This window comes from Aptenodytes forsteri, unplaced genomic scaffold, assembly GCF_000699145.1.
Source record: "Aptenodytes forsteri isolate BGI_AS27 unplaced genomic scaffold, ASM69914v1 Scaffold112, whole genome shotgun sequence".
Taxonomy (NCBI): Eukaryota; Metazoa; Chordata; class Aves; order Sphenisciformes; family Spheniscidae; genus Aptenodytes; species Aptenodytes forsteri.
Genome location: NW_008794883.1, coordinates 1550384 through 1562955, shown reverse-complemented (window position 1 = coordinate 1562955; position 12572 = coordinate 1550384). Strand labels below are relative to the sequence as shown.

The window sequence follows — 12572 nt, the reverse complement described above, 5'->3', positions numbered from 1 at the left end:
AAAACCATAATGCATCTCTCACCTCTCAGAAGTTTGAGGCTTGGTATGTCCAGCGGGCCCTGTAAGCTGTTTGTAATACTTAGCTATTCATTATTCTGCTCTTGCTGTCTTCCTTTCCCCCATTTTTCCATGTACATTATCGTGTTCGATTTCTCTGGCTACAGAGGTGGTTTGCACTAGGAGTATAGGCAGCATTTGTCAAAATTAATAAAAAACTACTTTCTTGTAGAAATTGCACTGTAATTTTTATATAGATGGGAGATGACATTAACTTATGTTGAACTCCGTGTAGTATAGTAAGAAACAATGTTTTGAAATAGAAGGTATTTTTGATGCAGAAAGCACTTGTTTAAGTGTAGGAGTCACCACTGGGAATGGCCAGGGTATTGCAAGATCAAAAGGTCAAGTTTGTGGTTGGTGCAAGCAAGATCTCTGTAGTTGCCTCTGTTTATATCAAACCTGAGTTTGTCTCAAAGGGGAGACACTAAACCTTGCATGATAGTTTTCAGTGGAACTGAAGATTATTGAATTAAATTCCCACAACTTCCATGGAAATCTGAAGCTCGTGCTTGTGCTTCCTTTGAAAAAAAGGGCAGGCGGGATTGTTTTGTGGTGTGGTGTTTGGCGGCAGCTCGGCAGTGGGTCAGCATGACTCTACTCGTTTCCTGGTTAGTTCCTTCTAACCATCGCTGTACATTGGCGTATCGCGGGGACACAGAGGGGAGCTGTGGTTATCACAGTGGGGAAGTGGAGTTGCAGTGAACCTGACTTAGATTCAGGATGACCTTTATTTTTCCTTTGTCATAATTCAGAAATTTTTTCCCTCTTCTGAAGTGCTGTAAAATAGGTTTACATATCTGTGAACAAATGCAAATATTGCTGCATTGGTCAAGCAAGAAGAATATGTATATATCTATAGAAAGACAGGAAAATACGCATTTTAAAATATTTCTTCGGTGAATTCTGCCTGCATTTTAAGTGTTTATACTCCTCCTCTACATCAGAAATTCAGCTCTGGTTTGAGCTGTGGTAAGTTCAGAACATAAACCTCCACAAGATAGTACATAAGGAGCGTTTATTTATTTAACACAACCGTTTCACCCATTCATTTATCACAACATGCTCCAAGCAATAACTTTCCATAACTCAAACTTTTACCGTGGTGGAGTAGAGTAGCTCCTACGCTCTGTTTGAATCCAGAATAAGAGACTGATAAGAAAATGTCAGTCATTCTTGACATATTTTCTCTGCTTGATGGTTACGCATACCATTTCTCAGTTGTTTCTGGGAGAGTAATGGTAACTGGAATGGATCTTATGTATATCTTATATAAACTTACCATTAGCGCAATCGAAATACAACTTAAATTCCAGCATTTTTGTTTATTAAATGCAGAATATACCTAAAAAGTATACCCAAACCAATCATGAGCTCAGTCGGTTACCTGGAAAGCAAAAGAAAGTCTCGTATTTACAGTTTCCTTTTCCTGTGCGTGGACTTTCTCATGTTCCCTGCCGCAGGGCGGCAGGCAGTCCCCAGAGCTGCTGGTTGCATCGGGCCTCGCCCAGCCGGAGAACTGACAATACATTGACAAGCTCAGTATAAGCAAACTCGGATTCAAGGATTGTACATTACAAAAACATTTAAGTGGTTGGCAAGCTCAGAATGTTGCTAACAAAAACAATAGTTTGTTTTGGTGTTTAAATCTTGTGATAATCCGCCTAACTGCTTTTTATTACTACAACTTGAGCTTCTATGATGTCTTCTTTCTCTCTGAAGTTACAATTCAAAGACCTTTGTTGTTCTCTATTTCCCAGTTACCAAGAAAACTTTGGCTTTGTGACAGATAAAAATTTCTCCATGTTGTTTGTGTCAATATATTTTAATAAATTAAATGTTGGCATGAAGATAGTGTTGCATCTATTTCTTGTTGGATAGTGGCCAGAATCCAGTCTGTATGGCAAATCATGGTGATCAAAACTACCTTCCGATGTTAAATAAGCACATCTAGTGCTACTGTAATTCCTCAAAATACTCTGTTTCAGTGGCTGGCTGATCGATTGATGCTTTGTATTTCAATACAAATTGACTCTTAAAAAAAAAAAAAGGCATTTTAGGTCCACAGATGAACTTCACGAAACTTGTCAAATCTGCTCAGTCAGCAAGTTTGGCTGAAGTCATACTGCAGTGCCACTGAGTTTTACTTGCAGGGCTTTTTTTCTTGTCTTGGGTTTCAGCAGCATAGCAAAGCTCACACAACAGCATGCTTGCTGCCCATCGTTGTGCTGTGCCATGCTTCTCCCTCGGTGGGAGCTGAGGTTGGTCCACGGGGAACAGTTCACTCTGCAGCTTAAAGCTGGCTGGGGTCAGCGGGGCTGGGGCTCAAGGTCTTGTGGAAACTGGGGAGGGGAGAAGGGGGGTCACTTGTCACAAAATCATCAGCGTCAAAATGACTGGATTACGTGAGACCGTCGGCATTTATGCAGAATAAATAAAAATGCAACCTTTATTGAATAGAAGGTGACACAATGGATCCTAAAGTGCCCTCATGCAGGGGGTCACAGAAATGGAGTCAGTGCCTACTCGTCAAGTCTCAGTCTCTAAATCCCTTCAGTTCTGGTTTGGGATCCAGGATTGGTGGTTGGCAGCGGTGGAGAAATGAGGGAGGATAAGTGGGCTGCACTTGCTGTATTTATTCCTTTCCTAGCTTTCTTTAGTTCTATATAGTGTTGATAATGCTAGTAAGAATTTTTCCCCCTAATACCACATTTTTGATATTGCATGTTCTAATTCCTTTTCCCTTATCACCCTGTCTAAGCAGCTTTTGCTTGCATGTGGCTCTGCCTGTCATAGAAGGCAGGCTATAGAAGTACATCTTTAGTTCTATACCAATATTAAGGAGGTGACACTTTGAAAACATTTACCACCAAGGCTTAGAAACCAGAAACTGAAAGGTTCAAAACTAATGTATATCTTTTAATTAGGCTATTTCTATTTTTAATTAGCTTTTATTTGTTTAGTTAGCCTCTTTAGCTGTGTGTGTGAGGGGGAGTGAGCTGTCAGAGTATGAATTAAGGAATGGCATTAACCTTGAAAACGTTTTTCATCTCTAATTTCACCTAATGCAGGATACTAGATACTCCAACATAAATATAAATTTGAAAAAGCTGTGTCAATGTGACACTGTTCTAACAGAACAGTATTTTTGAAAAGTGTGCAGTCACCTGTAGAAAGCTCCGGAGCCTATTTTTTGACTAAAGGTTGTTGCATTTGCGAATGGGGATGAACTCTACTATCGGGCACGTAATAGCTGCTGCAGCCCTGGGACTTAAAGCATTTGTTACTTCAAAGTTATTGTATAAAGAGTGATTTTGGCAGAAGTACCTGTATGCATAGGGAAATGCTATTTGGTACCTATGCGTGTAGGGAAATGCCACTTTGAAAAGTATCTTTTGCAAAATGTGTAGGAAATCAAAATTGTGAAGTTATAATACTACCACAGTTCACTGTATTTTTCAAGTGACTGTTTAAAGAATGTTATTTAATCCATATATGAAAATAACACATTCCCTGATGAGATGATTGTACACTGTATTTTATTTGAAGAATGGCATATATAGTGACTGTTTCTTTTGTATAAAATGTTTATGAAGTACCTTCAGACTAGTATTTTAAGTTTTTTTGTGAGGATAAGAACATGCTAAGTGCAGGAATAGCATACCTGCTGAGACATAATATTTATTATCTTGATTAAATTGACAGGCGTGAAAGCAAAATGGCAGGAAACAGCCTCGTTCTGCCCATAGTCCTGTGGGGCCGTAAAGCCCCCACACACTGCATATCCACCCTGCTGCTCATGGAGGACGTGTCAATGATCGTCACGGGATGCCACGATGGGCAAATATGTCTTTGGGACCTTTCTTTGGATTTAGAGGTAAGGCTAAAGTCTGTATAATCTTAATTTTCCTTGTGTTTAAAGCGCGTGTCGTTGTTGCCAGTGTGATTTTATTCTTTGATATTATAGTATCCATTCTGGTCTTCAGTTCTTTCTACGCCCTGTTCACTTGTCCTTTCTTCCTCCCTCTCATGAGGCCTGGATGTGACACTACATGCTTCCTGTAGTGAGTATTTCAGATTAGAAAGAGGCATTTTTGCTCTTGAACTTTGTTGCTGCTCCCGCAGTAATTTTTTAAAGTAATCACTTCCTCTTTTCTGGAGCTGCTCTAAACTAGTTGTTACTTTCAAGTTTAGCTGCTTAATACTGTTTTGTGAAAACAGATTCTAGTGATCAGAGGACTGTACTTAGAGAACTTTTTAAGGTTATTATTTTACTCAACCATTTTTTTCCATGAAAACTGAAAGAGAAAAAAGGCTAGTAGCAGAGAGAAAGGTTGATGATTGATTGTTTTATGCCAGTCCCTGCCCTAGAGTTGAAATCTGCAAGTGTCTATTTTGAATGTGATCTCGTAGTTTGCCTTGGTACAAAGAGTTTTAAACTCTTGGAATGGAATAGCAAAACAATCCTTTCTTGTAAAAAAAAAAAAAAAAAAAAAAAAAAAAAAGAGGCAGCATGCTTCAGGAAAAGTTTATACTGAATACCTAAAAATCTCGATGTCTGTGAGTTACGCCAGACATAAACATAATTTATGGGGGTATTTATAAAGAAAAAACGAGAGAAAGCAACTGGATCTTTCTAGAAAGGACAAATAAAGGGCAGTTTTCTTTTTTTATCTTTAATCTATGCATGGGCTTTATATAAACTTACTTATGAATATATAGGGTTGTGAACTATACTTGATGGGGGGAAACTATTGTCGCAGTACAACATAACTTTTTCGTTCAAATTGGGCCAAATTCAGTTTATGATTTAAAAATATTGATAGCATGAGTTTGATGCAAAATGCATTTTTTCACAAATTTGCATTACAGTATTGGGCAGAAACTTTTTTTTTTCCACGTACTATAGCAGCATTTGGTGCAAACTCTTTCAAGATTATATATCCACTGCTGTGCTAATTAAATGTGTGTGTGTGCATAGTAACACATGTATATTTATATAATACATAAAATGGAAATCTGGAATATGTATATTCTGGTTCAGTAATAGTGCCTATTTTATTTTTACTTCACATTTTATTTCCCTAATTCTAGATTAATCCCAGAGCTCTGTTGTTTGGTCATACAGCCTCAATTACTTGTTTATCAAAGGCCTCTGCTTCCAGTGAAAAGCAGTATATAGTGAGTGCATCAGAGAGCGGGTGAGTTTCCTGAGGATTTATTAATATGCAGATCTGTTAAATAATGGCAATTGAGGGTGGAGGAGAGATCAGGTTGTTTACATACAGTGTTTTTTACTTAGTATAATCTCTATGGATATTCCAAATGATGGGACTTCTCCACTGTAGATACTGTGTGGTGTGAGTTTTGGATTCGTGGCCTGAAAGGAGCATAGGAAGGTGCCCGAGGTCCTGGAGGGCTTCCCTTGCTATTTGTTGTACCTTGGGAGTCAGTGGCAGGGTGCCGCGCAGTTGTATGTAAAGCAATATGTGGAGCACTGGATGCGATTTATGTTTGGATGGGCAATGAGATGTGTGACGTTGTTTCCTTCAGTCAAGGCACTTCTGTGCTTTCTGTCATCTTTTTGCTTGTGCGAGTTTGTCAGTTCAGTTGACAGCAGATGCATATTTTGCTCCTTTTTCTCTGCTTATCCAAGATCTGTTTCTTGAGTGGAATCAAGCTTGAGTTGTAGTGTAGCTTGTTGGCAGGAAATGGTTCCTAATACGTTTTAAAACTTGGAAACCTGTCACACAATTTATCTATATTTCTGTTGCAGTGTTTGATTTTTTTATCCTTAAGAAAAAATACATCAGCAAATACATTTTATTTTTAAGAGGTTTTATTTACTAATCAGAGTAACTGGGAGGTGGAAGGGGGAAGGATTTCTTATGCAATTGACATTAATGGCGATTGCAGTCAGGTAATTTAAAGAAAAAAGAAGTCATACTCTGTAAATTTTAAATAAAATATACTTTGTACACTCACATTTTAGCCTAGATTTTGGGCTAATTTATTGAAAAGATACACAATTTGATAAATTACAGGTCAAAGCTTTGGGGCCAACTAGTTTTGTCATTCATAACTCACACATGTTATTTCCCCCCCCACCTTTTCTCCTTCCCATTCTCTGCCTCAGGCTGAGTACAGAATCTTTAGTAACCAGCTATCCTCTACTGGGACAGCACTTTCAACTGGCTAAATAACTTGTTCTGCTGCGGTTTCATGCTGTAGCTTTTGCCATCTGAATTCAGTTCCCCTCCTGCTACGGAGAGTGTTTCCCCAGGCGGCCCTGGGCATTAGTGGCCGTCAGGGGTTGGGATCGGAGTCAGTGCGGCCGGGCTGGCCGCGCAGCTCAGGCAGGACGGGGAAGAGGACCCAGCTTCAACAGCTTTGCAGAGGCAGGGAGCCCCTGCTGAGACAGCTTCCAGCGCTTTCTCAAGAGCTCTTCAAGGCCAGACAGCAACTTATCAGAGCTGGCCGTGAGCCCGGGCCAGCCCCCACAAGTGGGGAGGATGCATTCCCTGTATCCTTGTATCTACACTCATACTCTGGTTGGCTATATGAAAGTGAGTCCTCGTTACCAGCAAGCAGTTTCTGGGAAACAGGCCATGGTCGTGCTCTTCTGATAGAGTCATTCTGGGAGGCAGGAGGTCTTTTTCCCCAAAATATGACGCTAGTGTGGTTCAGGGAGTTGGAGTAACTACTGTTGTTATCAAGAGTCTAGAATAGCTTCTGAGTTTCTCAGTAGAGATACCAGCACTTCAGTTATAAATGAATCATTTTCCTCCATGGACTTGTATTGAACAAGAGGGGTTGCCCTTCACTTCTGACCTATGGCAGGCCATCTCATAGTACTGCTGATTTTTTTTTGGCATCCCTTTCTTGAGTCTTAACAGCACAGGGAATGCTACGTATTGAGGTGTGGTATAGATTTAAAATGGATTAGCTCTCTGCTTTTTTTGGAGACAGTTACTTTTATTCCAGAATAACAGTATTTTGGAAAGAAGTTGTAATTACACATCATAATATTCCTTCTTAAACTAGTGGAGACTTTGAACACTCTTAGATTTAATGTGGTATGCATGTATAATTTGTTTTTAAAGTATGCCTTTCCACTTTGCCTTTTCAAAGTTTGCTTTGAAAAGTTAACATTTCCAACTCAGTTGTCTTTCATTAGGTAAAATATTTAACTTGAAAGTATTTGCAAAGATGTTCCTTCCCAGAGCATCAGTCTGTTCTTAAGGGTTGGTTTTTCATTCATCTACAGAACTTCCTGTTTGAATGACAGACTTTTCTGCTGTGCAAACCAAGCTTATAAAAGGAAAAAGAAGTTTGTGAGTCAGGGTTTTTTTGTTTATTTGCTTTGTTTTTAAAAGGCTGGTTACCCAAAGGTAGACCTCCAGGCTAAGGCTGATTTGATCAACTCTGAGGAAGAAATTTCTTAACCTCTGCCTATATAAATGTAGTTGGCCAGGTATAGGTTTGTTACGTTACCAAATAAAATAAGTAAGTTTTTTTTAATCTGGAAAAGGTGGGGAACAATATGACTGAACAACCTTTTAACCTGATTTGAGCGTATAAGTAAGTTTTTTTTAATCTGGAAAAGGTGGGGAACAATATGACTGAACAACCTTTTAACCTGATATTTGAGCGTAGAATGTGTCAAAACTTAGAATTTCCATCTTGTAGTGATTGCAGTACTAAGTAATATTTTCCTTTTGGATTTAGAACCAAAATATGTTTTCATTGTGAAATTATATATCTGATGTAAAGGGAAAAAAGGTGAGAAAGCAGCTGACGGATTCTGTTCTGATTAAATTTTAATACAAAATTTTAAAAGTAATTTTTTTTGAAAAATACTGTAAATAGGGGGAATGGCTGCTAACTGGAATGAATTTATAGAGGAAACTGTAATCTTTGCTCATAAGGCAAGTCAGAAAAGTACCTACTGGTACGACTTATAATTTGTTGTTCAGTGCTTTCAATTTGGTCTTAGAAGTGCTGAAGAGTACCAGGTGATGCTTCCACCTCTTAACAGCCTGGGCCCTCAGAAAAACCTGCAGTGTTCACTGCCATCTGACACAGCTCTGTCTTCTGTAATGCTGTTTTCTTCCTCACAAATGTGGAGGAGGCAAGCTAATCTTTGGGCAACTTAGCGGGTACAGTAGAAGTATATAATGACTTGAAACATTGGTGAAAAAAGTGAGAAATTCTCAGTTACGTACTTGCATTTACTTAATATTGATTGCTTATGATAAACCTTGGCATTTCACTTGTTTGCGCTTTGTAGGGAAGAGGTTGTGTAGATTCAGATAGAAGGACTGGAAATTCAAGTTGATTTTGAGTTTCCTTTATCTAAATACAATTCATATAGTCACTAACAAATGATTCAAATGGTTTAAGTTTCTTCCAATGTAAATGATTTTTAAACCCTTGGAAGACTGAAATATTTTCCATGTAGTTTTAATCTGCCTTCTATATTTCAGGGAGATGTGTCTGTGGGACGTGAATGATGGGAGATGCATAGACGTACTTGCTACTTGCATTTACTTAATACTTATTGCTAACCTTGGCATTTCACTTGTTTGCGCTTTGTAGGGAAGAGGTTGTGTAGATTCAGATAGAAGGACTGGAAATTCAAGTTGATTTTGAGTTTCCTTTATCTAAATACAATTCATATAGTCACTAACAAATGATTCAAATGGTTTAAGTTTCTTCCAATGTAAATGATTTTTAAACCCTTGGAAGACTGAAATATTTTCCATGTAGTTTTAATCTGCCTTCTATATTTCAGGGAGATGTGTCTGTGGGACGTGAATGATGGGAGATGCATAGAGTTTACTAAACTAGCCTGTACACATACTGGCATACAGGTTAGTACTTTGTGTATGTTTCAGAGGTCCTATTCTATATTGCAGCGCATGGATAACTATAGATCAGTTATCAAAACAAGGCTGTTGTGCTTCTTTTTAAGCTTAATAATGACATTATATGCATACTGAAGTATCTCATAAATAGTTTATGCTGTATCATCAGATGCCCTAGAGCTGGAAATATGTGCTGTGCTTCAGCATTTGAAAAAATGTATCGTAATTAATGAGAAAGGCTGGAAAGAAAGGAGGAAAATGAGAAAATTTTTGGAGGAGTGCTGCCAGGGGAGGTGGGAGCATGAGGATGACCTTAGCAGGGAAGGCCGAGGCAGGCTTCTGTTAGCTACAGGAGCTGGGTATACAGAATAAGGATAGCCTTGGGAAGGTAACAGGAGAAAGGGGGCCGCTGCAAAAAGCTCCCCTCATCAGTGCGGAGTAGTAATTTTTAAACATATAAGCATTAGAATGTATTTATGAAATTATGATTTTGATTAAAAAATGTAGTCAACGTCTCACATGGAGTATAACTTCTGTATTTTGTTAATATCCATTTAGTTCTATCAGTTTACAGTTGGGACTCAGCGTGAAGGGAGACTACTATGCCACGGACATTATCCAGAAATTCTTGTTGTGGATGCTACCAGCCTTGAAGTTCTTTATTCTTTATTATCAAAGATATCTCCTGACTGGATCAGCTCCATGACTATCATTCGATCCAATAGAACACAAGGTAATTATTTTTGTTGCTTTTATTATGGCTTTGCCTCCGTGTAAGAGAAACACCATTTTCAACTTTTTCAGGAACCTTGGGAGGAACTAGAATGTTACTTCTTGTGATCTTGGGCAACACCCAGCAAGCACTAACCTTTTCGAAAAGCAAAGTATACATAGTTGTTTCTAGTCCCTGAAAAAGAGGCTAGTTTAACATCTATGCAATATTGTCTCTGTTGCTGTCCCATCAAATGGGAGTTTTGGCTCTGGCCAAAATTTAACTGCTTTTTCATGAACAGAACCTAAAATCTAGCCAAATCACTCTGTGTGTGTGCACGCGCGCACTTGGCAGGATCCAGGCTCACCTAGTAAATAGATTCAGTTCTGTCATCTTCAGTGTGTGCATGGGCTGAAACCTGAAGCACAAGGAACCTTCCTACAGGAAGAGTGATTTTTTTTTGTTGTTTTTATTTTGGATAAAAGCACATTCCACTAGAGTGATCACTTGTTTTTTATTTGAGAACTGAGAAAGAGTTCTGGAGAGCACTCTGACAGTGAGAGCCTGGAAACTGGCACAAGACTGAAGGAAGGCGTGCAAGAACTCTAAATGCTAAGGCTGTCATCTGTATTACAAATGTGATGTATAGTATGCATCGAGATCATTTGGCAAGCTATACATTGTAATTTTTTACAAGATATATAAGTACCATGAGTATTTCTTGTGATTAGTAGCTTTATAAAAAGTGCTGTCATAACATTTTCAAAGCTATTATTTTAGGAAGTGTGTTTAAGGAATGTGCTGATTAAAAGTATACAATAGGATTAAAAAAACCTGAAGACTGTAGAGGGAGGAACTTCTAAAAGTGATGACAGTCAGTTTAGTGGAGAGATATGTGAGTAGGCTCATGTTCGGTGGTGGATTAGTTGACATGGTTTGAAGTGATACCTGTCCACACATCCGTTTTGCTCTGCTAGTTTGTGTTAATTTGCTAGGCTTTAAATTCTGGCAGCTGAGGTGGAGACATGTCTCATTCAGGTTTTCCTGTTGTGGAGACTGTAATTCCTAAGAGGTTTGGGCAACACTAAGGAAGAAGATCCTGACAAAAGGAGAGACTTTTATCCTGAGTTAAGGCTGACAGCAGTTGTAAACTGAGTGTTCCCAACGTCCTGGAGTGGGAAAGCTCAATTGCTATCCCTACAACATCTAAGTTGCTGGAACAACTGGAAGTTAACTCTGTACTAAGTGTTTCCTGGTACTGCCTTTAATTTTATTTCTTGTTTTGTAATCGTTTTTATTTTGTAATCAAGAAGTTACCCCTTGGATTTTGGTCTTACGCCAGACCTGTCTGGTAGAAACAGGAACGTCTAGAAAGTTTGACTAGCACTTGATATACTTTGTGTTTTGTGAAGATGATAACTGTAATGGAGTAATTTTTGCCCTTTGGGAACCCGCAGCCAAGAGGCGCTTGGGCAGCTGTACAGCTAGAGTGTGCTTCCCATTAAACTTCAGTGTCCTCACAGGCTGGTGTGGGCAGACAGTTAGGCATAAGCAATAAATCTCTCCTCTTGGGAGAGTAACCCCTTGCCTTTGGGGAGAGTGATGGGACAACCCACAATGTCTGATAGCAATACTAGAAGCAACTGTGACTTCCCTTCCCCCATTTAGTGAGTGTTAATTGAGAGATGTAAACACAAAGCCATGGAATCTGTGTGTGTGCGTGTGCATATGTGCTTCTGGAATACCACTTTGCAAATAAACGTTTGATTTTGAAGCAAACACTTCAGGAATGTTTTGATAAACTTTTCATGTTGAGGTACTCTCAGTATAGTTTTGTACTCAGATATGCACAAGTGTGCAACAAAATGAAGACCTCCTTGTACTTACCAGCCTAACGTTTGTTTCTCCCCAGAGGATACTGTTGTAGCAGTTTCGGTGACTGGCATCCTGAAAGTATGGATAATAACCTCTGAAGTTAGTCGGATGCAGGTAAACAAAGGCTTCTGAATTAATGATATTTCCTGTTGTGATCAAGGGAGAACTTCCATTAATGCTGTTTCCTGTTCTTCCAGCTACCTAATGATATTATGGTTTTTTCCACTTTGCCATTTGAAAATCAACTTCCTTAATTTTGCTTTACTGATTCTTCAAGTTACCAGCAGAACTCCTAATCTTTCTCATGTTTGATTCAGAGAACTTATTTCAAAATTAAGAGTAGGATAATCTCCAATTTCTACAAATCTATTTTTTTTATTTGTACCATGTAATGATTCGTGTTAATATACAAATATTCGTGTTAATATACAAATATTCGTGTTAATATACAAATATTCGTGTTAATATACAAATATTCGTGTTAATATACAAATATTCGTGTTAATATACAAATATTCGTGTTAATATACAAATATTCGTGTTAATATACAAATATTCGTGTTAATATACAAATATTCGTGTTAATATACAAATATTTTTCTTCTAACTTTTCCCTCTTTAAAGCTGGTATTCTTCTGTTAAGTCATCTAGTAGTACATTCCACAGGAGTTTTGAGTTCCAAAGGGAATTTAGTAACAAAGATTGTTACAGTAATGTTTAACTTTCCAAACTGATACAGATGCTGTACTGCATGCATAACTTTATTCAGTACAGGCAAAACTTTTATATGCAAGAGCTCGCAGTACAAGTACTCGTTAGTTGGAAGAGATGATGCTAATAAATACATGTTTACTCTGTATAGTACAGTTGGAAGAAATAAGTCACAGAGTTAAAGCTTGCCCTGTGCTGCATAGGAAGTGTGTGTCTTTTAATATGGTGGTGGCATTATGGAAGTGACTTTATCACAATACTTAATTTTTTTAAGATTAAGTTCTCCAGCTGTATTTCTTATGCTTTTAAAATATCTGTACTTAATTTTTAAAATTTTTTAATTATAGTTT

The 12572-nt window shown here is 38.2% G+C and overlaps 1 protein-coding gene across 1 annotated transcript in view; it reads left to right on the top strand.

Annotated features, from left to right (window-relative positions):
• The first annotated feature begins 3775 nt into the window (after positions 1-3775).
• The window catches only part of WDR7 (WD repeat domain 7), a 134971-nt gene continuing 126174 nt past the window's right edge, over positions 3776-12572 (top strand). Inside the window, exons 1-5 of the mRNA XM_009274738.1 lie at positions 3776-3934; positions 5152-5258; positions 8852-8930; positions 9483-9657; positions 11549-11625. Of these exons, the coding sequence (XP_009273013.1) occupies positions 3776-3934; positions 5152-5258; positions 8852-8930; positions 9483-9657; positions 11549-11625 (597 nt within the window). The remainder of the gene's footprint in view (positions 3935-5151; positions 5259-8851; positions 8931-9482; positions 9658-11548; positions 11626-12572) is intronic.